Source organism: Neofelis nebulosa, chromosome 3 (assembly GCF_028018385.1).
Source record: "Neofelis nebulosa isolate mNeoNeb1 chromosome 3, mNeoNeb1.pri, whole genome shotgun sequence".
Taxonomy (NCBI): Eukaryota; Metazoa; Chordata; class Mammalia; order Carnivora; family Felidae; genus Neofelis; species Neofelis nebulosa.
Genome location: NC_080784.1, coordinates 206925339 through 206950536, shown reverse-complemented (window position 1 = coordinate 206950536; position 25198 = coordinate 206925339). Strand labels below are relative to the sequence as shown.

At 49.1% G+C, this 25198-nt stretch overlaps 1 protein-coding gene across 2 annotated transcripts; it reads right to left on the bottom strand.

The window, feature by feature from the left end:
* Positions 1-1159: 1159 nt before the first annotated feature.
* On the bottom strand, positions 1160-24444 carry LOC131507928 (transmembrane emp24 domain-containing protein 11). Of its 2 annotated transcripts, none has more exons than XM_058723243.1 (5): positions 24237-24444; positions 10845-10945; positions 3041-3166; positions 2172-2318; positions 1160-1382 (listed from the first exon to the last, which is right to left on the bottom strand). In XM_058723243.1, exons 1-5 carry the CDS (start codon positions 24427-24429, stop codon positions 1233-1235), a joined length of 717 nt encoding a protein of 238 aa, XP_058579226.1. In that variant the 5' UTR covers positions 24430-24444; the 3' UTR covers positions 1160-1232. The 2 variants fall into 2 exon arrangements, with proteins under 2 accessions (XP_058579226.1, XP_058579227.1); XM_058723244.1 differs by lacking the exon at positions 24237-24444 and adding an exon at positions 16403-16589.
* Between the last annotated feature and the right edge of the window lie 754 nt (positions 24445-25198).

The window sequence follows — 25198 nt, the reverse complement described above, 5'->3', positions numbered from 1 at the left end:
CAGGCGGACCGAGTGGACCAGGACGGGGTGTGACTGCGGCCGGGGCCCAGGTTGGGACCATTTGGTGGGGTTGGCGTCGCGGCCGCTGCTGCCCTCCTGGGGCAGGTTATTCCTTTTGAAAGAGCATAGATGGTGGAGCTGGGGGAAGGGGCTCCTTGTACTATTTTTGCAGCTTCCGGTGAGCTTATGATTATTTCAGAGTTAAAAGCTAAAGAAAATAGTTCTGTATCACGGTTGAACTCCCCGGATGATGCCGCATCTCCTCCACGGCTCGGAAGAGCAGAGCTTCCATCCACGTGTGGAGGTGGACCGTCTGGGGACCAGGGAGGAGAACTCGGTTCAGAGAACTCTGGGCCATTTGCTTGTGTGGAGGGAAGTTGCCGTCTTTCAGGGAACTAGAAAAAAGCAGAGGTTCAGGGTGGCTTTTGGAGTGGAATGCAGTAATCGGGGAAGGATGGACTCCCTTGTCCAGCACTGTAGCTATGAATGTCATGTGACCATTGAGCCCCTGAAAGTGAGTGGTCCAGATTGAGACGTGCTTTGAGTGTAAAATACCCTTGGGTCGCCAAGAGTTCATTTCAAAAAAGGAACATGGGGCGCCAGTGGTTGAGCGTCCAGCTTCATCTCAGGTCGTGACCTCGTGGTCGGTGAGTTCAACCCCCCCCCCCCCATCGGGTTCTGTGCTGACAGCTCAGAGCCTGGAACCTGCTTCAGATTCTGTGTCTCCTCTCTCTGTCCCTCCCCTGCTCACGCTCTGTCTCTGTCTCCCTTAAATAAATGTTAAAAAAATTAAAATAAATTTAAAAATACATAAAAAAAAAGAAACGTGAACTACCTCAATAATTTTGTACTGTTTACCTATTAAAATGGTAATATTTTTGATGTTTTGGGTTAAATATATATCACGGGTTAATGTTACCTTTCAAAAAAACCCCATTTTTTTTTAATGTGGGAACCAGAAGACTTCAAATTTACATATGTAGCTCACATTTTCTTTCGATTGGACAGTGCTGATGTGTACCAAGTTAAAATAAGAACTGGGTGGTGTGCTTATTCTATCAAACTCAGAAGCTACATTGTCAAAGTAATATTTTATCATGGCTACAATGCCGTAACATGAATTTCAGTCTGATAATCTTTGAAATCATAAAGGCAATACTCGGTTATGAATACATATTGATTTATTAACCAAACATTATGCAAATTAGCAAGTAGTTTTCTTTGTTAACATCTTAAACAAGTTTCTTAGCTATAAAGAAGTCTTTAAGGTGTTTCATTTGGAAAATTCCAATTGCGATGAAGATTAGTGTTTGTGCAAAAGCCCACCATAACACATTGCTGTTTGTATCTTCGCTGGTCATTCGAAAATTTTCTTCACGGTCCTATGTAGAAGAGAAATAGGCAGGTTTAGTTTCTTAAAGTATTTAGTGTATGAATTTGAGGGGAAGGTGGTATATGCTTTGAAGATGTTTAATATTTCCCAGTTAGTATCTCATACCAGAGTGCAGTATCTGATTAAGCTGGGGCATGTTGTTAGCTTAACACAAGGACTAAGAATCAACCTTATAAAGCATGTTTTTGTATTTTGATGTAGAATGTCTGCTATTTGATCCATTATCTTTTACATTTATTTCCCAGCATTGAGCAAAGTGACAGATTTTCATCATCCGCGTCCTTGCTTCACGTGTGGCACTCTGTCAAGCACACCTGTCCTCCTCTTATTTTCCAGGCAAGGAAACTGGTGTCTGGAGACGACACAAGGTGAGCGCAGGGGCAGATCTGGCCCCATGTGTGAGCAGAGTCCACTGAGCACAGTGACCCGGAAACACACAGTGTCACAAGAACAGAACTGTCATTTGCAGAGCAGGCACACCGAGCCTCTCCATGTACGTGGGGCATGTTGGGGAGCATTTATTTATTCGCTCTGTCGGCTCACACCCCGAGAGCGGATGGGCCGCAAGTCCCCCTTCCGAGAGGAGCTCACAGTCCAGCAGACAGTGACAAGGTAGTGACAGCTCACTCTTGCCCTTCACCCTGAGTGTCCCCACCGTGCTAGCTCGGAGAGAGAGACGGGGAGCAGGCAGTCTATTCTCTCTGCAGTTTGGGGGCTTTGTCTCCAGAGCTGCGTTCCTGGCAGGAAGAGAGAGAGTAAGTCGAATGGGCAGACTGACCCTTTGATAGTTTTGTTCTTTGACTATTTGCTCAATTTGCTCAATTAGACGTTCCAGCTTGAAGCTAACTTCATTAACTTTGTCCTTCGCTTGAGCAGCGGCTGCATCAAGGTCGTGTTGTCCAACTCGGATCTCTAAGTGAATCCGCTGTACAAACAGTGACAAGGAAGAAACATGCTTAAAACAGCTCCCCTCCACGTCTGCCTTGTGTCTCCCCGACTCCTCTCCTAGCTCTCTCCACCCCCCACCCCCCTGCCCCTTCTAGAGCAGGCCCCGCTTCTTTCTAGTCTCTCACTGGCTCTCAATCCCCTGCCGTACTCAGTAGTCTTTCTTGGTGATATTAACGCATTAGATGGTGACCCACGACCCAGAGAGAGTACTCACACCCTCCTGAACGTCAGATTTACCATTAGGCAAATGCCTTTGGTGCCGAGGGAATTTGATGACTTTCAGGAAATTTTTCTTTACGTGAAGCTTAATTTCTGATGCTAACATACAGATTCTCTTCATCTGCACTCAGCACCTTTAGAAAATAACCAGTCACCATCTGCCATGTAAGAGTTGTATTTATTGCAATTGCATTGTTAATTTACCGTCCAGCCTTCGCTTGTTTTCAGGCCTGAATGATCACAGTTCTTTTAACGGTCCCTCACAATTCTTGTTTTTCAAGCCCTTTAATCAACACCGTGGCTCTCCTTTGAACCCCTTCCAAGCTGTGCAGCCCCTTCTGTGGTTGCTGCACTGAGATGCGGTCCCAGGACTTTCATAAGGCTCTAGCCAGTCGGGAGTGATGGTTCTGCATACCAGCGTCACGCCTGAGTAGCCCTGACGCCTGTTCATCAGCACGGACACGGGAGGCATGTACTCACCAGCTTACTCCCTCCAAATGACACAAGCCTTGTAGAGTTAGATTCCAAGCAAATGATGTGTTCGCCAGGTGAATGTGAAGTAAAATAGAATGTTCCCTGTGGGCCATATAACTTGGACAATAACACCTAGGATTGAGGATATCCATAGTTTAAGTTTATTATTCTCTACTTTCCCTTCTTAAAAATAAATCTCCCCTATGTCATGTAGTAAGAATTGTGCTATTCCTAAAGAAGAAATGAAGTGGTTGATGAATGTGAAAATTATTTAGCCTTGTTGGTAAAAACAACACACACAAACACACAGTAAGATATCCCTTATTCGCTATCTGATTGTCAAAGATTTAAATAAAAGTATCCAGGGAATGTATTGAGAAATACTGTCTCTAAACACTGATTTGGGAATGTAAGTTGAACAGCCATTTTGTAGAGCAGGTCAGCAATATGTATTAAAACTTAAAATGTATATAACCGTCAACTCAGTGGTTTTACCTATGGAAACTTATTCTATGGAAATGAACAAGTGGAAAAAATTATATGTAAAAGGATATTCCGTGTGGTGTTATTTGCAATGGTAGCCTTGCTTTCTTAAAATTACTTTAATACTTTTTAGTAGGGGATTGATTAAATTCAGACAAAGCCAAATAAAGGCATATTACGTGGCCAAAAAAGAGAGTACTATACCCATACCTGTACTAAAGGTGTCCATGATATCCTGTGGTAAAGCAGTCTGTATAGGATCCTATTTTTTATTTAAAAAATCATTTGTAGGGGCCCCTGGGTGGCTCAGTCAGTTAAGTGTCCAACTCTTGATTTTGGCTCAGGTTATGATCTCACGGTTCGTTGGTTAAAGTCCCGCATCAGGCTCTGTGCTGACAGCACGGAGCCTGCCCGAGATTCCCTGTCTCCCTCTCTCTCTCTGCCCCTCCCCGACTCGCACTCTATCTCACTCTTTCTCTGTCAAAATCAGTAAATTAATTAAAAAAGCATTTGTAAGCTGTAATCATCAAAACAGTATGGTATTGGCACAAAGACACACAGACCAACGGAATAGAATATGAGAACCCAGCAATGGACCCACAAATGTATGGCCAACTAATCTTGACAAAACAGGCAAGAGTATCCAATGGAGAAAAGTCTCTTTAGCAAATGGTACTGGGAGAACTGGACAGCAACATGTAGGAGAATGAAACTTGACCACTTTCTTACACCGTACACAGAAATAAACTCAAAATGGATGAAAGACCTGAATGTGAGACAGGAAACCATCAAAACCCCAGAGAAGAAAATAGGCAACAACCTCTCTGACCTCAGCCACAGCAATTTCTTATTCGACACATCTCCAAAGGCAAGGAAATTAAAAGCAAAAGTGAACTATTGGGACCTCATGAAGATAAAAAGCTTCTGCACTGCAAAGGAAACAATCAACAAAACTAAAAGGCAACCGATGGAATGGGAAAAGATATTTGCAAATGACATATCGGACTAGTATCCAAAATCCATAAAGAACTCACCAAACTCCACACCCGAAAAACAAATAATCCAGTGAAGAAATGGGCAGAAGACATGAATAGACACCTTTCCAGAGAAGACATCCAGATGGCCAACAGACACATGAAACAATGCTCAACGTCACTCATCATCAGGGAAATACAAGTCAAAGCCACACTGAGATACCACCTCACACTGGTCAGAGTGACTAAAATGAACGAATCAGGAGACTATAGATGCGGGCAAGGACATGGAGAAATGGGAACCTTCTTGTACTGTTGGTAGGAATGCAAACTGGTGCAGCCACTCTGGAAAACAGTGTGGAGGTTCCTCAAAAAATTAAAAATAGGACTACCCTATGACCCAGCAATAGTACTGCTAGGAATTTACCCAAGGATATAGGAGTGCTGATGCATAGGGGCACTTGTACCCCAATGTTTATAGCAGCACTTTCAACAATAGCCAAATTATGGAAGGAGCATAAATGTACATAAACTGACAAATGGATAAAGAAGATGTGGTTTATATATACAATGGAATACTACTTGGCAATGAGAAAGAATGGAATCCTGCCATTTGCGGCAACGTGGATGGAACTGGAGGATATTATGCTCAGTGAAATAAGTCGGAGAAAGACAGATACCATATGTTTTCACTCATATGTGGATCCTGAGAAACTTAACAGAAGACCATGGGGGAAGGGAAGGGGAAAAAATAGTTACAAACAGAGAGGGAGGGAAGCAAACCATAAGAGACTCTTAACTACAGAGAACAAACTGAGGGTTGATGGTGGGTGAGGGAAGGGGAAGGGGGAAAGTGGGTGATGGGCACGGAGGAGGGCACTTGTTGGGATGAGCACTGGGTGTTGTATGTAAGCCAATTTGACAATATATTTTTTAAAAAGAGCATTTGCAAAACGCATGTATGTATGTTTCCAGAAGCTTAGAAGAAGACTGTATTCTTAGAAGAATACACACCAACCTGTTAGTTGGTTATTTTTGTTGGGCAAATTTGATTTACTGTTTAGCTAATTTCTATATTGTTTGCCATTTTATAAGAACAGGTGTAGGACTTCTAGTGTGTCATCAAGGAGTTTGGAAGTTGCCACTCTGTCCTAACAAGTAAAAAGATGAACAAAAAGAAAAGCAGTTCTTTTTAGATCTGTCAGAGAATTGAGGTCACAGGGTAAACCACTGCCCCCAACACTGGAGAGAGCAGTAAATACAAAGAATCACAACTTACCAGAGCAGAAACTGTGGGCACCAGTACTGGGTTCCTTTTACCTGGTACATGATGTCCAGTTTTCATCAACCACAAATTTCAAGGACTACTACTAGATGGCCAAAAACATAGTTTGAAGAGACCGAGCAGGCATCTGAACCAGACTCAGACATTTCAGGGATACTGGAATGAGTAGACACCAGGCATTTGGAAAAACTGTGGTTAATATGCAAAGGGCTCTCACGGAGGGAGCAGGCAGTATGCCAAGAACAAAAGGGTAATGTAAGCAGAGAGGTGGAAGTTCTAAGAAACCTTTTAGATGCTGTAACAGAAAGTAAGGATGCTTTTGATGGCCTTATTAGACTGGACACGGCTGAGGAAAGAATCTCCCAGCATAAGGATATGTCCATGGGAATTTCTAAAACTGAAAAAGCAAAGAGAAAAAAAGACTGAAAAAAAACGGAACATAATATCCCAGAACTGTGGGACGATTGTTAAAGGTGTAACATTCACGTAATGGCCGTACTGGAAGGAGAAGAAAGAGGAGGAAATGGAAGAAATCCCTAAAACAATAATGACAATTTCCCCCTGGTTAGTGTCGGACACCAAGCCACAGAGCCAGAAAACTCGGAGAACACCAAACAGGACCAATGCCAAACAAACCAAACCAGAGAAAGACCCTACACCCAGGCATATGGTAAAACTGCCGATATCAATGATAAAAACATCTTGAAGCCAGAGGAGAAAAACACCTTCACTGTAAAGGAGCAAAGGTAAGAGTTACATCCGACGTCTCCAGAAACCACACAAGCAAGAACAGCATGGAATGAAATGTTTAACGCATTGAGCGAAGAAACCCACTAGCCTAGAATTCTGTATCCTGCACAATTCCCTTTCAACAGTGAAGTAGAAATAAAGATTTCCTCAAAGAAAATCTGAGGGAGTTTGTCATTGCTAGACCTACCTTGCAAGAACTGGTAAGTTCTCAAAGAAGGAAAATGATATGGTTCAGAAACTCAGATCTCCATAAAGGAAGAGATCAGAGAAGGGCTAAGTTAATTAAGGTAAAGTAAAAACTTATTTTCCTTAACTGATCTAATAGATACTAGTTTGTTCAAATAATGACAACAATGCATTTGGTTATAGTTCACGGAAAGGGACAGGAGGGAGGAATCCGGAATGCTTGATTACTCTAAGGCATGTGCACCCCCCATGAAGAGGTATGGTGGTACTTGAAAGTGGACTTGTGTTGGTTGCAAATATATATTGCAAATTCTAGGGCAACCATTTAAAAAAAAAGTTCAAAAAGTATAATTGATATGCTGAGAAAAGAGACAAAATGGAATCACATAAAATACTTAAAGTCGTGAAAGATTGGAGCTCCTGGGTAGTTCAGTCACTTGAGCATCTGACTCTTGATTTCAGCTCAGGTCATGATCCCAGGGTCCTGGGATAGAGCCCCATGGAGGTCTCTATGCTGAGCGAGGAGTCTGCTTGAGATTCTCTCTCTCCCCCTCTGTCCCTCTGCCCTGTGTTCTCTCTCTCTTTCTCTCAAATGGAACCCACAAAAGATAGAAAAAGTGGGAGACAAAAATAGGAACAAAGAACAGGGCAGTGAATAGGAAATGGGAACAAACATGGTGAACGTTCATCCAGTGATACCAGTAATCACTTTGAATGTCAGTGGTCTACATGTACCAATTCAAAGACAGGGATTGTCAGAGTGGATCAAAACCAAAACTGTATGTTGTGTATAAGAAACCTGCTTTAAATATAAAGACACATGTAGATTAAAAGTTACAGGATGGAGGGGGCACCTGGGTGGCTCAGTCAGTTAAGTGTCCGACTCTTGGTTTCAGCTCAGGTCATGATCTCATGGTTTATGAGTTTGAGTCCCATATCCGGCTGTGTGGCGACGGTGTGGAGCCTGCTTGGGATTCTCTCTTCATCTCTCTCCGCCCCTTCCCCGCTTGTTCTCTCTGTCTCTCTCTCTCAAAATAAATAACGTTTAAAAAAAGTTAAGGGATGGAGAAAGATGTATATGCTAACTAAGCTAACCTTACAAAAAAGCTGGAGTACTCATATTTGGATACAGCAGACTTCAGATCAAGGAAGGTTATCGGGGATAATTACATAAGAGAGCTTTACATAATGACAAAGAGGTCAATTATCCAAGAAGACAAAACAATCCTTAATGGGTGAGCACCTAACAACACAGCGCCCGGCTACGCAAGACAAAAACCGATAGGACTGCAGGAGGAAGAGGAGAACCCGCCCGCAGTCGGGAGGCTCTGACACCCACCCCTCTGTCAGGAGCGGACAGATCCAGCAGCAGGTCAGGAAGGACATCGCTGGCCTCAACAGCACCATCAGTCAACGGCACCTAACGCATGTCTGTAGCCGACTTCATCCACCAACTGCAGAATATGCAAATTCTCAAGGCCACACTCACCGAGACAGCCCACATTCTGGGCCACAAAGCACACCTGAATCCATTTAAAATAGTAGAGATCATCAACTACATTTCAATAAATAATAATGACAATAGAAACCATACAAAGGCTACCCTCAAAACACAATGGAGTTAAAGTAGAAATCAGTAACAAAGATAGTTGGAAGATGCCAAAACATTGAGAAATGAAACACACATTTAGAGATTAAGTACATTTTAAATTAACAAATGGGGCAAGGAAGAAATCCTAAAAGAAATTTCAAAATATTTTGAACCAGAAGAGGATTGTGGGAAGATGGTGGAGTAGGCAGCACCGGGAGTCTGTCTTGCCATCTAGACAACAATTACACGGTTAGAATCTGCCTGATGTAACTATTTTGGAACTATGGAGTCTATGGAAAGCTTGCAGCTTCCAGGGGAAGCCTTGGGTGGTAGACTGTGGTTAATTTTGGTCAGTGTCGGCTCTTAGCACAGTAGTAGCTACCCATCCCATCCCTGTGCGCGCCCTCATCCGCATCTGTAGCCCAGCCACGTGGCAGGCAGCGGTGCAGGTGTTGCTAGAACGGCGTGCTCGTAGCGTGTGGAAGGAAGCCAGGGTGGCCGAATGACCTTGTCCTCCCAAGATCAGGGATCTGCATAATGGTCATTGAAGGGATCTTCAATAAGATTATCAGCAGACTTAAAAAAAAAAAAAAAAAAAGATTATCAGCAGACTTCTCATCAGAAACTTTGGAGACCAGAAGGCAGTGGATTGATAAACTCAAAGTGCTAAAAGAAAAAAAGTCCAAAAAGTGCATGAAAAGATGCTCAACATCACCGACTGTTAGGGAAATAATGGACAATGGGATACAAAATGCATGTGTTTGTATGGGACACAGATGTTGTTACTGCCTGCCCTACCAGCCGTGTTATTCCCTTGGGCTGTCAATCACATGCCGTAGGAACGGGGAGATGACCAAGCGGGGCAACTTAGAGTGCCCTGTGCTCCTAGACACACTGATCAGGTAACAATGGTCAGAAGCTTTGTGAAGGTGCTGATAAGGACCTTAAAAGGGGATCTTGTAAGAAATGTTGAAACTAGGGCTGTTTCTTCTTCCTTCAAATAGAGTTTTCTTGCAAATCAGGCCTATGGGGTGAGAACTTGGTCTCTTTTAGGCCAAGAAGAGGGCGGGGTATGTATCAGGACCATGATAAATACTTGTCGAATGCAGAATGAATGAAAATATTTTTCATCCCTTCTAGAAGGATGTATTGCTTCAGGGGGTGCCTGGGTGGCTCAGTCAGTTAAGTCACTGACTCTTAGTTTCTGCTCAGGTCATGACCTTGTGGTCCGTGGGTTCAAGCCCCAAGTTGGGCTCTGTGCTGACAGTGTGGAGCCTGCTTGGAATTCTCTCTCTCCCTCTATCTGCCCCTCCCCACTCACACTGTCTCTCTCAAAATAAATAAAATTTAAAAAATTTAGAAGGGGGTATTGTTTCAGGCAACTATGCTTTTGAGGAATGAATCTTCTCTGTCTTAGAAACAGTAATTGGGATTTCTGTGACAATCTTTAGCTCAACTAAAATTTCAATTCCACACTTAATAAGCCATAGAGACATTTCCAGATAGTTCATAAAAGGACAAAGAAGAATTGGGTCTCAGCATAAGGGTAGGGAGGGGAGGTAGCTATGCAGACGGGAGTCGGGAAAGTGACCCCGGCAGAACCACCATCAGGCCGGTGCCAGGCGCACCAGGAGAAGGTGCTGTACCAGGCCAGGTTCAAGTGTGCCAACAGTCCAGCTGGAGTGGAGTCTCCACAGGAGCAGGGATGTCAAAATATCTCCTACGCTGGGACCAGGCAACCATCCAGTGTAATGAGAACAGGACCTTTCTGTCCCCTCCTCCCCAGAGGAAATGCCTGTTCTGCTCTGAGAGGCTTTGCTCCACCACGAGCACATCCCCAGGGCAGCTCCACGTCCAAAGGGAAGTAGTTCTTGCAACTGCGTTTGAATCCGTGGACTGAGCAAGTCAGAGTGTCTTGAGCTGGTGTGGTGGGGACTGGAGGTCTCCGTTACATCCAATGTACAGATGACAAGACAGGATTGGAGCAGTCAACCTGCTGAAGACTCAGCTTGCCGGTCTATACTTGAACTTGGCTCTGACTCCAAAATTCGCCTTCTTCCCACTCGACCATGTTGCCTTTCCTACTCCTGTTAACCCCAAGGGGACCAAACAGACCAGAGGCTGCCACATGACTAAAGAAAGTGCCTGCCAGGGAGGAGGGCGGAGGCGCCCCTGTGGCCCTCCCGCGTGGGTGAGGCTGTGGTCCTGACAAAACCACAGGGATGCCTCGGCCCTGGGGGTCCCATCTTCCCAGCACGACCAGCAGACTTCAAGATGATGCGTACGAGGCCTAGCATTTCTATTATTTTAAAATGTTTTGCCTTAAGGTCTCTGCTCTTCAGCCAGACTACAGGCTCCCCGGAGGCGGGCACTTGCCACGTCTTTGTGCAGCGCCTCCATTCGGGGCTGTACACAGGAAAAATTGCAAACTCTGGTTGATGAGTGCCTATGCGGACACATTTAAAGTTTGTGGGGATACACGGCATAAGAGTTTTTAGCAAATGAAAACTTTTAGTGACGAAACATAAAAGAATGCTTTACCTCATCATTGTAGGTTGTAACAGTCACAAACATTCCCAGACCCGGAGCCGACTCTAGGAAGTCGTGTCTGCGTGTGTCCCATTGCTGGATCCTGAAAGTCCCTGTTTCACAAACGCGAGATGTTTATTACAAGATAGGGGTAAGAAATATTTACGTAACGTTAACTGATGAATGAATTTTCTTTTCAGTTGATCTGAATAGAAAACACCGTTAGCGTAAAGAGCTTAGGTCCTGGTGATTAGGTCCCGTGGCCGAGCGGGAAGGCCCCGGAGGAGAGAGGAAGGCGTGGGCTCGTGTTCACACGTGACTTCACCGCTCTGCACTCAGCTCCCTCGGAAAAAGGGGATAAGCTAAGTCCCTCCTAAGTCTCAGAGCTGCGAGGGCTGTTGAAAAAATAAAGAGCCGTGACAAATTTCTGCCTCGAGTCCCAGTAGCTGTGTCTGTCACCCAGCACAATTCCTTTGCTGAGGCCTAGGCGTGTCCTGTCGAGTCCTTCCTTCCCCTGCTGTCAAGGCTCCTGCTCGGGTCTGCGTCCCTGAGAGAGCCTCCCACTCTCTCCTTTGGGGCACAAAAGCGTCGTGTGGCTTACCTTTCCCCTTCAGCCCTTGCCAGGTACAATGTCAATGAAAGGAGTTCACGTTTATTGAAAGACATTGAAAAATAGCTAATAGTCCTTGTGTGTGCCAGGCACTGTGCTGAGCACTTAATGTGCCGCCCCATCGATTCTTGAAATGTGCTTCGAGGAGGCATTTCTATTCCTTCACCAAGTCAACTGATGAGTATACAATGAGCTCCTTCCCCAGTGACAGCACCGTTCCGGGAGTGAGGACAGACGTGAACAAAATAGACACTATCTTTGTTTCCACGGAGCTCTCGTACAGAGAGAAACAGACAACAGGGAAATAAGTATACAATATACAAGGACGCTGTAAGAAAAAGCAGGTGACAGGGATAGGGGACTTGGAGAATTCGACAGGGCAGTCGGGGTGCCCCCTGAAGTTTGAGTGAAGAACCAAAGGACTAGGGGAGTAAACGATGTATATAATTTCGTACTGAGTATCCTTATAGACATGTTTCTGTCTCTACATCACATTCAGTTCTAAGTATTTGCCAAGCATTCTAGAGAATTTACACATGTCGTCTGAATTTTCATGACAACAGGCGATACTATTTTTATGACAAGTTTACATATGATGAAACCAAAACAGAAAAAGTAATTTGCCTAAGGCCACACACCTAGCAAGCGGCAGAGTCAGGACTGAAACCCAGGCCATGCAGTGTCTCTCCCCTACTGCCACACGATGCTGCCTCCATCTGGGGGAAAGACTGTTCCTTGCAGGAGTGTATGCAGAGGTCCTGGGGTGGGAGCATGCCTGGGGTACCAAGGAACAGCAGGGCTGCTGGGGTGAGGACAGCAGGCAGAGAACGCTAAGAGATGAGGTTGAGAGTATGGCAGGGGCAGGATCACAGAGAGCCTGCACATCCGTTGTTGGGATCGGGGAAGTAGTTATTTGGAGGAGTGAAATCAAGTGGCTTTCACTTTAAACTATTTGTCGCGTGGGGGCGCCTGGGTGGCTCAGTCGGTTAAGCATCCGACTTTGGCTCAGGTCATGATCTCCCGATTCGTGGGTTCGAGTCCCGCGTCGGGCTGTGTGCTGACAGCTTGGAGCCTGGAGCCTGCTTCAGACTCTGTGCCTGCCTCTCTCTCTGCCCCTCCCCTGCTCACACTCAGTCTCTCTCTGTCTCTCTCAAAAATAAACATTAAAAAAACTTAAAATATTTGTCATGTGGAGAAAAGACTGAAGGATCCAGAGTGGAAGCAGGGAATCGGGGTGACTTGGACCAGGTGTGAGTGGTGGATTCTGCATACCGTTCCCTAGTCTACAAGTTGGAAACTGAATCTCCAAGAGAGAAAGTCGTATAGCTAGTGAGTTGTAGAGGCAGAATTAGAGTCAAGGTAGTGCGATTCCAAAGCCCAGAACTACAGGCGCAGGGCCACATGGCCTCCCTGGATGGCGAGGAGACAGGTCCCTGACAGGAACGTCGCCTGACGGGAACGTCGACTGTAGGGAGCAGCCCCTGCAAAGTGGGGCACTCTGGGGGGAACAGCGGAAGAGACCACCTCCTGGCATGGGAAGATCCACAGCAAAGTCTCAAGCCCTGCCTGCACTTGGTCCTAGGCACCTTTTAACTGTCCTGGCCCTTTGTCCCTCCAGACATTTAAAAAACTGTATCAAATGCACATTGTATGCTGTTTCAAGGGCCCATCTCCAGGAGATCTTTTTAAAATTATCATTGATGGGGACGCCTGGGTGGCTCAGTCAGTTAAGCAGCTGACTTCAACTCAGGTCATGATCTCATGGTCCATGGGTTGGAGCCCTGCATCAGGCTCTGTGCGGACAGCTCAGAGCCTGGAGCCTGCTTCGGAATCTGTCTCCCTCTCTCTCTGCCCCTCCCTGATCATGCTTTGTCTCTCTCTCTCTCTCTCTCTCAAAAATAAATAAACATTAAAAAAAAGTTTTTAAGGATCACTGATGATTCTAGAAAAGATGGAGTAAGCCCATTCCACCCTATTCCTTCTGCTAATGACAACCAAAAACGTTGGGCAAAATGTGTAAAACAACAATCAGAAGACTCTGAAAGGTAGGAAAAAGGTGATTGGTTGAGAGCCTCAAGACTCAAAGCGCAACTCAGCAGTGAGTGTCCTCCAGCTGACCTGCCCTGGCCTGGGTGCTACAGCAATCTGCAACTGCAGACCAAACTCAAAGGGAGGGAAAGAGAGAGAGGGGAAAGAGAAAGCTTGCTCAAGAAAAACCTGGTTTCTTTAGCCAGAGGATCTGGAAGGGCCTGCAGGATGGAGCCCCTTTGGGTACACCTGCCCTGCCCCAGATGAGTACCATGAAGGAAGCTGCACCCCTCCCCACTGGATGCTTCACGCGAGGGCTGGGGTGGGGTCCTGGGGAGATGCCCACCCTGTCTGAGGGCTGCAGGGAGGCGTGAGATGCACAGACGGATCTTTCCATCTGCCTATGAGGTTCCGCGGGGCACGTAACAGAATTAACGCGGCAAAAGGCGCAGTGGGAGAACAAAGCAGAGGACGCTGTCTTATAGAGGAAAGGGGGTAGGAGGGCTGTTGTAAACAGAAAGTCCATTGGGAGCTGGAAGTGTAGTGCTTTTCATTGGCTGACCCCTGGCAGTCTCTCATTGGCTGGGCTGTAACTGTCTCTCATTGGTTGGGCTGTGGAGTCTCTCATTGGCCGGAACTGTTGCTGGGGGAGGAGGAAACCTTCCTTCCTTCCGGTGGGCTGGGCAAGTAGTAGCTACAGTGGAATCCACCCGCAAGGTGCGTCCGTTCCTGTTGGGTCTGCAATTGACCAGGAGTGGTAGGGCTGAGAGCTCCCCTGGGGCCACCCGACTCCATTGTAAATGAGGCTTCCTTTTACTCATTTTCACAAGACAAATATATATATATGGAAAATAGAAACCATGCATGACTGATAACGGAACAACAGTTTGAATGACAGTATACTTCACATCAGAAACATGGAGGCCGGAAGGAAGTAGCACATTTTCAAGCGTTGAAAGAAAACAATTGTCAAACCACACTCTATATCCAGCGGAAATACCCTTCAGAATGAAGGCGAAACATTTTTAGGTCAAGGAAAACTAAGAGAATTTTTCACCAGAAAACCTGCCTTAAAATAATTTCTAGGGGCGCCTGGGTGGTTCAGTTGGTTAAGCGTCCAACTTCGGCTCAGGTCATGATCTCACAGTTCGTGGGTTTGAGCCCCGCATCGGGCTCTATGCTGACAGCTCAGAGCCTAGAGCCTGCTTCAGATTCTGGGTCTCCCTCTCTCTCTGCCTTTCCTCTGTTTGCTCTCTGTCTCTTTCTCTCTCTCAAAATAAATAGACATTAAAAAGTTAAAAAAAAAAAAAAACTCGCTAAAGGAAGTTCTTCAAACAGAAGGAGAATAATAAGGAAATTTGGAACACCAGGAGGGAAGAGAGAATGACAGAGTAATTAGGGAAATGATGACAGAGCATTCTCTATTTTTAAGATTGTTTGACAGTTGAAAGCAAACAGTATGCATAATATTGTCTGATGTGATTCTCAAAGTATGTAGAGGTTACATTTAAGACAACTATATTATAAAGGGTGGGGAGGGCAAAGGCACTTCCATGGTCATAAGGTTTGTACGTTCCTCTTGAAAAAATGCAAAATGTCGATCCTCATGGACTGTGATAAGTATGTGCATTGCAATCCCTAGAGCAAACACTACTAAAACTATACAAAGAGGTATAGTGAAAAATACTATAGATAAAGCAAAAACGGGTTATTATAAACACTGGAGTGACCCACAGAAAGGTAGGAAATGGAAAACAGGAACAAAAAGCAAAGGGAGCAAACAGAAAGCAGTAAAATAGCAGACCAGAATCCAGACAGTATACATTGCATGTAATAATTACGTTAGAGGTAGATGGTCTAAACAGATTGGACCAAGATTGTCAGAATAGGTTTTCTTTAATGACCCAACTAGTACGCAGCGTATGAGGAAATCACTTTGATATAACGCTGTATGTAGGTTAAAGGTAAACGGATAAAAAGGGTAAGTCGTTCTGATGTTAATAAAAAAGCTTGGGTGGCTCTGTAAGTATCCAGTAAAGTGGACTTCAGAGCAATGAAAATTACCACGGGCAAAGAGGGACATTACATAATGAGAAGGGGTCAAGTCACTCAGAAGACGTCACCCTTAAGGCATAAGCGGAGTGTGAGAGCCCACGAAGTAAAACAACGGAAAGAAGATCACACAGGCACTGCTGGAGTTGGACCACGCTGGTCAGTAATGGAGAGAAACCTGCAAGGAGGTGGAAGCGGGAAGGACCGCCAGCCGCCAGGACCCGCCGGACACCCAGTGCACGCCCCCCGGCAAGAGCACAGTAGGCCCTTCTCTTCGAGTACTTACGAACTTTCACCAACTGGAGCAAGAAAGCCCAGAGCCCGATCAGGCAGGCACCTCTGCGGAAGCAGCTGAGTGTTGGGGGTGGGGAGCACACGGCCAGGCAGACGGATCACTTTCCAAAGTGTGACCACCTGGAAATCTGTTTCACGAGCTTCCCATTCTGTGAGATGAGCCCCGTCTTCCTCCCGGCCCACTTCCGGCACGCCCGCCCCCGCCTCTCCGATGGGAATAGTCAGCGTCTCCGTCTGGCCACCACCAAGTGTCTTAACCCCTCCGGAACTCACCCTTGCTGCCTGTGTCTCCGAGCGGTTAGGGTGTCCCCGCTTAGTCAAGCCCCCCCCCCCCCCCCCTTCCTCTGGGAGTTTGCTCCTGTCGCCGTTCCTACCCTTGCCCATACTGGGCCATTCCGGTCAGCCTGCCAACTGGTCTAGCGGTCAGGCGTATGTTCTGTAAGGTGCTAGATCGGGGAACATGCTGTGTTCGTCTTGCGTGGGCCTCTTGGGCCCGGCCATTAGCCGAGAGCAGTGTTCGGCTCTATGGTAGAGGCTCCATGAGGTTCTGTGACACGTTCAATGAAGATTTTGAACGAATGAGTACCAGTGGGGCTCAGCGTCACGACGCCAGTGATCCTGGCGGCCGCCTGAGTTGTCCGAATGAGTGGGAGTGGTTTCCGTTGGCTTCGCCTCGATCTGCGGCCCCCGAGGTGGGAGGAGGGCAGGCGGGAGGTGTCATGCCCCTGGGAGGCCACCAGATGGCAGTGGAGAAGCATTGTTCAGGGGCCGGCGGAGGTGGAGGGAGGTCACCACCGCGGGATGGAACATGGGACAAAGGCGGGGACAGGCTGCCCCGTCACGCTTCTCACCGCACATCGATTGAGCGGCGGGGAGTCCTGGCTAGGAGCTGGGACACGGGCAGGGCACTGCCCCGCTCTATGCCTCAGTCTCCCCTCGAGTAAAACCGCATAATAACGGGTGTATCCCGAAGGGGGTGAGGAGTTAAGTGAGTTGGCATTGGCAAGTTGCTCGGTGCAGAATTTAGCCCGCGTGAGCGCTGTGTAAGCACTTGATGACTTATTTCTGCCGCTGTTATTGGGCTTCGCGGGCACTGACTTCTCCCGCCTCCCGCTGAACCCTCCGACCCTGCAGTGTTGGTAATGACACCCACTTGCACAGGTGTGGAGCCTGAGGCTGAAGAGGCGAATGGCTCATCTGAAACCATCCAGATGATAACAGGCCAAGCCAGGATTAAAACTCAGCTTGAGTTCCAAATCGAGGGCCTTGGCCCCCTCGCTTCAAACCACACCACTCACTCCGCGGCCTTGGTCTCTGTGTGCGTGCGTGTGGTGTGTGTGCACGTGTGTGCGTGGCAAGTGTGGCGTGTGTGCGTGCGTGTGCGTGTGCATGTGCGTGCGTGTTAAAGCTCAGGTGTGGTTCACACAGAGCTCCCGGCCGACCTCGCTTCCTAGGCGCCCTTCCAGGGTGTTCTCTCCAGGGAGCCCTGGTTGGGAGCCGCTGGGTGCCCGGCAGGCAGAGTCCCTTCCCGGGCCGTGTACACGCAGCTCTCCAGTCCCCCGGGGACCCCGTGCACACCCTGTCCAGGCACTCGGCCCCACCCTGTGACCCCTGATGTGGTTGTGCCTTCCACCCCAGACTGTGAGTCTTCCTCGGCTGCGACCGGGGGCCATTGGATTGGTACTAGACTGGTCAGGTGCATTCACTGTAGGAAGTTTAAAAAGCAAAAGTCCCCTCGAGAAGGTTTTGGTGATCAGTATTGCCCTTCTGGTCTCTCTCCTGTAAATGTGTGTTGCATATTTTGTAAGAAGTGAAGGCAACCTGTAGATACTACCTGTGACCTGATTTTCCCACCCAGTTATGTGACCGTCTTCCGGTAGACCTAACGATTCTGCTGTTACCTAAAGTGAAGTCTACACAGAGAGCTGAAGAAAGGCCCAGTGTTGTTTGTCAGTGCTGAGCATGAGCGGAAGAATGGAGGCACGGGAGGCCCCGCAGCGTGGTGGTCGACGGCCCGGTCGTCTGGTCGACCCCTGGTGTGACCTGGCACAGAGAGCCAGCGCCCTCAGGAGTACCTTTGAACATGGAGCGATGTCTTCTAGAACGTTCCGGGTTCCCCGAGGACTCTTTGTCTTCCTACACACCAGTCAGCCGCATGCAGACTCCATGTAGGGGGAGCGCGGTGAGGTGGGTGCGGCCGACGGAGGTCCTCGTGACACGCACACCGTCAGCGTGTAGCTCACACCTGCATCACCCTGGACAGAAACCGTCCGCTTCCCAAACGCCCCTGCTCACTACCTAACTCCTAAGGGCGACCGCCATTCTGACTTGTACAGACGCACGGGCTGTGGACGCGCTCTGGTGTCCACACGCGTCAGCGGGTCCGTCTGCGCCGTCATGGGCAGCACGGACCGTCCGGCGTTGCTGCCCCGCGAAGCAGCTACGTGGCACCTGTCTGTCGGCGGCCACGTGAGCAGGATCCCCGGCTTGGGGCCCTTACGAGCGGCGCCGCGTAAGTTTGGCGGCACGTGGACACGGGTGTGCAGCTCTGTGGGGAGCGTCCTGTGGCCTCGGCGGTGGTGAAGCTCGTGCCCCGTGTGTGAGGCTCTGCGCCTGCCGTACACGTGAACACTCGGCCGCTTGCTGGGGGTGGTGGCATCTCACTGGGCTCTGTTTCCCACCGACGAGCAGGGCGAGCGCCTGTCCACCACTTGCCGGCTCTTTGGGTCTCCCCTGTCACGAAGTGTCTGCTGGGCTCTCGCCCGTTTCTCTGTCCCGCTAACGTGAGCCTGTCGTCCACTGCGGTTTGCCAGGTGGTGGACACCTCCTCCTCCACGTTTATCCTCGGGAATCGGCGTGTTTTCACTACGGAGAAGTGACTGGAAGCACAGACGTTTCTCCCAAACCGGCGGCGGGTTCGCAAAGGGCTTGCGGCACGGTGTCAGGTGGCATTAGTGACATCTGGGGCCAGAAGCGCGGGTCCTCGCCGGTGGGGGGGAGGGGGGACAGCTGCCATGACTCGCAGGCGCACGTGGACCCATGTTGGGGCCGCTCCGGCCCCCTCACCCCCCTCTCCCGGCTCGGGTCGGCTTCAGGGGGGACCTGACCTGACCCAGCCCTGCGGTGGGCGCGGCCTCCACGAAGATGCGAGCGCAGCTGCCCCAGGGGAGGGCGAACAAAAGCACTCGCGGAACTTGGCCACTTGTCCTGTGTCCCATCGCTAACGCCCCGAAGAAAATGCAAAAACCCTGGGTATTTGGGCAAAGTGAATCCTATCCAGGGACCTTTTTTTTCGAGAGAGAATACGAGTGTGCCCAAGCAGGGGAGGGGCAGAGAGAGAGGAGAATCGCAAGCAGGCCCTGCACGGTCAGTGCAAGCCCGCAGGGGGGCTCCGTCTCACAAACTATGAGACCAGGACCTCAGCCAGCCAGATGCCCCATCTAGGGACCTTTTGAACGGGAGCGACCAGGAGCAAAATTTCTATTGGTTCTGAATTCTAATTGTTTTCTTTTTAGGGAACAGTCTCTGGGGCGCCTGGCTGGCTCTGTCGGTTGAGTGTCTGACTCTTAATTTCAGCCCAGGTCATGATCTCACGGTTTGTGAATCTGAGCCCCATGTCACGCTCTGTGCTGACGGTGTGGAGCCTGGAGCCTGCTTCAGATTTTCTCTCTCCCTCTCTCAGCCCATCCCTGTCTCTCTTAAAAAAAAGAAAAGAAAAAAGAACGGTCTCCCACACTGTGATCACTGTGCTCCAAGGTGCATGTCTCTCTCTCTCAGTGCCTGCTTTTCACGAGGGACTAACAGCCTTGTTTGAAAAATGTCTCCAAGGACCAGCAAGTAAAACTCATCAGGTCAGCAGTGGTAACACACAGCTTCCCCCCCCCCCCCCAAGCCCCTGCCTCTGCTAGAGCTCCCTCCCTCTCCTCTGCTTCTCAGGCAGTGTCCTTCCTTTCGGGGGCGGGGGCCGGGCGGGGGGATGTTGAGCCAGAGTCAGGGCCGCACCTGTTCTGGCAGTTTAGGACAGAGCCTGGGAGGCCAAGTTGATAAGGTCAGAGCCAGAGTCCCGAAGGGTGGGGGCTAACACTGGTGAACACCTGCGTCTGGTCACGGGCCACGCCAGGTGCTTCGCTGCTCCAGGGCAGGTGTGAGCTCTGGTTTACAGATAAGGACACAGAGCTCCAAGTCACCAAGCTATTGGGCAACGAAGGTGGTTGCAAAGCATACCTCTTTGACACCAGAGGCCGGGCTCTGCCTTCCGAGGCGCCCCGAGCTGCCTCCACCCAGGGAAGGTCGATTCCTCAGACCCACTGCAGGCTATTTATTTGTAGTCCCGACAAGCAAAAACACTCCTTCCGGTGGATTTGGACGACCGGCCCCGAGGTCATCTCTCTCAGACTTTCTAGATGGGTGTGTTTCGTTGGATTCCATCGTACCTCAGAGGTGAAGACAGAAGGAGACGTCACTGTGTGCTCTCCTGGACCGGGGATCTCAGACGTGGCCTCAGAGCCCCACAGACCCTGGAAAACCTTAACATGTTTGTTTTCATTTTAATGGTCGCCTAAAAATTAAATATGAGCACATTCTGGGTTGGCACCTCTTAACCAAGCAGCGTTTGGCACGTGCACTCACAACCATGGGCGCCCTGAGGGAGCGTCAGGGACTCACTTCGTGGACACTGGAGACTTGGTAGCAGTTCAGTGAGGCAGGCAGTGGAAACAGAGTAATTTTGTGGCTCAGGCAGCACAGGCACCCAGAGCTCAGAGAACCCGGCCCACAGCGGTCAGGAAGGGATTCACGCTGTAAGCAGGTGACCTGAGCCAAGGTCCTGGCTGTAGATACAGGGGCTGCAACACACAATGAACAAGAAAGCACAGAGGGTGCAATGAAATGTCCTCATAAAAGGGATTTTTGGAAGTTTATTTCTTTATTTTGAGAGAGAGAGAGCGCGCGCATGAGCAGGGAAGAGGGGCAGAGAGAGAGGGAGAGACCCAAGCAGGCTCTGCACTGACAGCATGAGCCCAGTGCAGGGCTCGATCTCACAAACCGAGATCCTGACCTGAGCCAACATCAAGAGTCATATGCTTAACTGACTGAGCCACCCAGGTGCCCCATAAAAAGGAATTAAAAAATGTTTTTTAATGTTTATTTATTTTGGGGAGACAGAGAGGCAGAGTGGGGGAGGGGCAGAGAGAGAGGGAGACACAGAATCCGAAGCGGGCTCCAGGCTCTGAGCCGTCAGCATAGAGCCCAATGCGGGGCTCGAACCCATGAAGCACACGATCGTGACCTGGGCAGAAGTCAGATGCTCAACCGACTGAGTCATCCAGGCGCTCCCCATAAAAAGGAATTTGTAATGAAATGTTTAGGAATTGTATTTTGGGATACGCTATTACATTATTTGGCACATCAAAGTAATGGGCTGATGATTACAGATACAATCATAGTTAAAGGAAAAATTTTTTTTTAAATAAAGGAAAAACAATGACAAGAATAGAGGCTTAACCTATAGCTCATCATGCTCAAAATTCTTTTAGAAGAAAGTCAGAACAGTCAAGTGGGAAACCTGCAAAACACCTTTCTGTTATCAAACCCAATACTGTGGGTTGTATGTCTCTTTGACTCCAGTAATACTCGGTTTCTTAAAGTCTACTTTGCACTTTCTTTTGGTTCATACTTACACGTATGTCTTTTTCCATTCTTTTACTTTCAAGCTCTCCTTATATTTAAAGTATTTCATTTCTGGGGAGCCTGCGTGGCTCAGTCGGTTGAGCGTCTGACTCTTGATTTCAGCTTAGGTCACGATCTCACGGTTTGTGAGTTAGAGCCCCGTATCGGGCTTGCCCTGACAGTGTGGAGCCTGCTTGGGATTCTCTCTCTCTCCCTCTCTGTCTCCGCCCTTTTCATGCTGGCTCTCTCTCTCTCTCTCAAAATAAATACATACACCTAAAAAAAAAAGAAAAAAGGAAAAAATTAAAGTGTTTCATCTGGGAACAGTATATAGTTGTTTTGTTTTGTTTTTAAATCCAGCCTTGGGGCGCCTGGGTGGCGCAGTCGGTTAAGCGTCCGACTTCAGCCAGGTCGCGGTCTCGCGGTCCGTGAGTTCGAGCCCCGCGTCGGGCTCTGGGCCGATGGCTCGGAGCCTGGAGCCTGTTTCCGATTCTGTGTCTCCCTCTCTCTCTGCCCCTCCCCCGTTCATGCTCTGTCTCTCTCTGTCCCAAAAATAAATAAAAAACGTTGAAAAAAAAAATTAAAAAAAAATAAATAAATAAATCCAGCCTGATGACCTTTGTCTTTTAGGTGGAGAGTTTTGTTTGCACTTAATGTAATGTAAAATGTAGTTGGGTTTACGCCTACTATATTGCTAATTGTTTTCCATTTATCCTGTTTGTTCCTTGTTCCTCATCCTTTCTTTCTTGCCTTTTTTGAGGTGGGGGATTAATCAAGTATTTTTTTTTGTCCATTAGCATATTATGGGACTTAAGGACTACATTCTCTCTCTCTCTCTCTCTCTCTCTCTCTCTCTCTTTTTTAATGTTTTATTTATTTTTTGAGAGCGAGACACAGAGTGTGAGTGGGGGAGGGGCAGAGAGAGAGGGAGACACAGAATCCAAAGCAGGATCCAGGCTCTGAGCTGTCAGCACAGAGCCCAACGCGGGGCTCGAACCCACAAACTGTGAGATCGTGACCTGAGCCGAAGTCTGACGCTTAACCGACGAGCCACCCAGGCGCCCCCTCTCTTTTTTAATAATGGTGTTTTATAATTGGTGGCATTTAAAATTTTTTTAATTTTTTAATTGATTTAAGTAATCCACACCCCCCACATGGGGCATGAACTCACGACCCCAAGATCAAGATTCGCACACTCTACCAACTGAGCCAGCCAGGCTCCTCAAGGCCATATCCTCTTTTTAAAAATATTTAAAAACATGTGTCCCGACGCGTTTCCACAATTTCCCTGTAGTTAAAGCAGACTGTAGGTGGCTGAGCTCTGGCCCTAAATAACTGCACGGGGGCGACGGCTAAGAAGACCACAGAGGAGGCAGAACACAGATGGAGGCTTGAGGAGGCAGGGCGAGGGGCAGTCAGAATTGGAAAGAACCAGAGCAGGACAGTTTGGACGGGGAGCCAAAGAGGCTCCTGACTCAGGCCTCCGGGGGGCCGGCACGAGACCTCCACGCATACACCACCCTCTGGCTGCATTCGCCTTCCCGCCTCCGACCCCTCCGGCGGGTCAGGTGATTCTCAGGCTCCCGCCACGGGTGTGCCCGGAACACGTCCACCCAGCTGGTGGGCCGCAAGGTAGCAGGCAGGGTGGGCGGGCTGCTCCCGTCCCTCTTACTCCTCCTCTGCCCCCTTCAAATGCAGGTTGAAATTCACAGATTACTAGGAAAATGGCCGCCGGCCACGGAGCTCGTCACCCGAGTCACGTGTCCCCTGGGAGGCGCGCCGGGGTCGGGGGCGTGTTCTGTGGGCCTGGCTGCATTCTAAGAGCTGTACAAATATTAATTCAGTCGCCATCACAGGAAGAAACAGGTGTCATTATTATTTTTATCCCCTTTGACAAAGGAAGCAGACAGCTTCCGTAGCTTGGCCAAGGGCACACGGCCTTGGATCTGCGCGGCCCTGCTCACGCCACACGGTCCCAAACACCACTGGGAGTTGCCACAGCAGCGGGGGCTCCCCCATCAGGGTGAGTGGAGAGGGGCATTTGACACTATTCAGCGTGAGATGGAATCATGATCTGCACTTACGGATTCTGCTGTGTTCTCCCTTTTGGCGTGAAAATCAGGGAACCCGATGCCAATTTTACCTGAACGTTGGAGGTACTGTATTTACCATGCGATTCTGCGGCCCTGGGCACCTGTTTCTTTCTCAGCAGGCCAGGGCAGCTCAGCTGAACGGAGACGAGCTGGGAGGCGGTGTGGGGAACGTGCAGCAATCTCCGTGCCCATGGCCGGCTTTATGGACGCTTTGCTGGGAAAGCGTCTCAGATCTGCGTACCCCTGCCCCCCCTCCAGCACCGCTCCCCGCGGGACACCGTGAGCCTCCGGGGGCTGAGGCTCAGAGACACCTTAACTTGCGCTGATTCATGCTATTTTGCTGCACCAAGCCGGAGACATCACCTACCTTTGAGAATTCGGCCACGATTAGCATGATTAATGGGACCAGAAATTCTTTTCCTTCACAAAACCCGACGACCGGAAAGACCAATCAGGCTTGGATTCTGTGGTGCTGTGTCTTTGTTTCCCGGTCTATGGATTATGCAGTTCACTCCCAAGGCTACTTTCGGGTCAGGTTCGCAAACCTCGATACACTCTCTCAAGAGGAAACCACACAGCGTGCTACTCCCCGCCAGACAGCTCACGCAGCAAGAAACCAGCACGGTCTCGTAAGGCGACACGCCGAGTGGAGCTACCCACCTGTCAGCAGGGTGTCACTGGGAATGTCTTCTATTATGCACTTCTCCTCTCGTTCCCCCGCGTGGAAATAAAAAGCCGCCGAGAGTGAAAAGTACAAACCGAAAATCAATGTTAACGTCGGCATCTCTGGGTAGCGCTCTCCTTGAAACGGCTCGATCGCAAGTGCGCTGCTCAGTGGGCGCTCGTCTTCCATTGGACAGTTCTGTCAATTGATTTCTGTGAGAAGTAACATGTGGCGGCTGCCCTTGGGCGGGTGACGGCAGCAATTCCCGGGGAACAGGATAAAATGATGTCTGAACCTGGGGCCTTTCCAGGCACGGTGGCCTCACAACTCCTTCTGATCTCTTTTTAAGGACTTTGAAATGTGACGAGGGGACGAAAGACAACGCAGGGCCAAGGGACCAGCACGGTCGAAACCCTGAAGCACCACCGGCAACAGCCCCGCCCTCGCGGTCCTGTCCCTGGTCCTGTCCCCGGTCCCTGGTTGTCCCGCGGTTTGGCAGGAGGGGGGGGAGGGGGATGTGAGCTTTGTGCCAGGGGGTGAGAACCGAGGGCAGGGGTGCAGGGGAGGGGCGGTGGGTGTGGACGAGAAGGAGGTGAGAGCCCGGTTTAACTGAGGCCTAGCTGTGAGTCTGAGCTGCGATCACCCAGTGTGGCCCCTCAGGTCCTTCCAGCTCTGGTAAACAATGATTTCTTCTTAAACCTTTTATTTTGAAATAAAATCTGTCCCCGTCACCCAGCTCCCCCCAGTGGTGACACTCTGTGGAGCTCAGAGAGCTCGGCGCCGCTATGGACACCGGCAATTTGACACCGTTGGGGGACAGGTAACTGGCTGTTACCTGTCAGCTGACGGGGGTTTCACGGGTTTTGTACACCCTCTTTGAAAAAAAAGCAGGGGTACCTGGGTGGCTCGGTCGGTTAGACGTCTGACTTCGGCTCAGGTCACGACCTCGCGGTTCGTG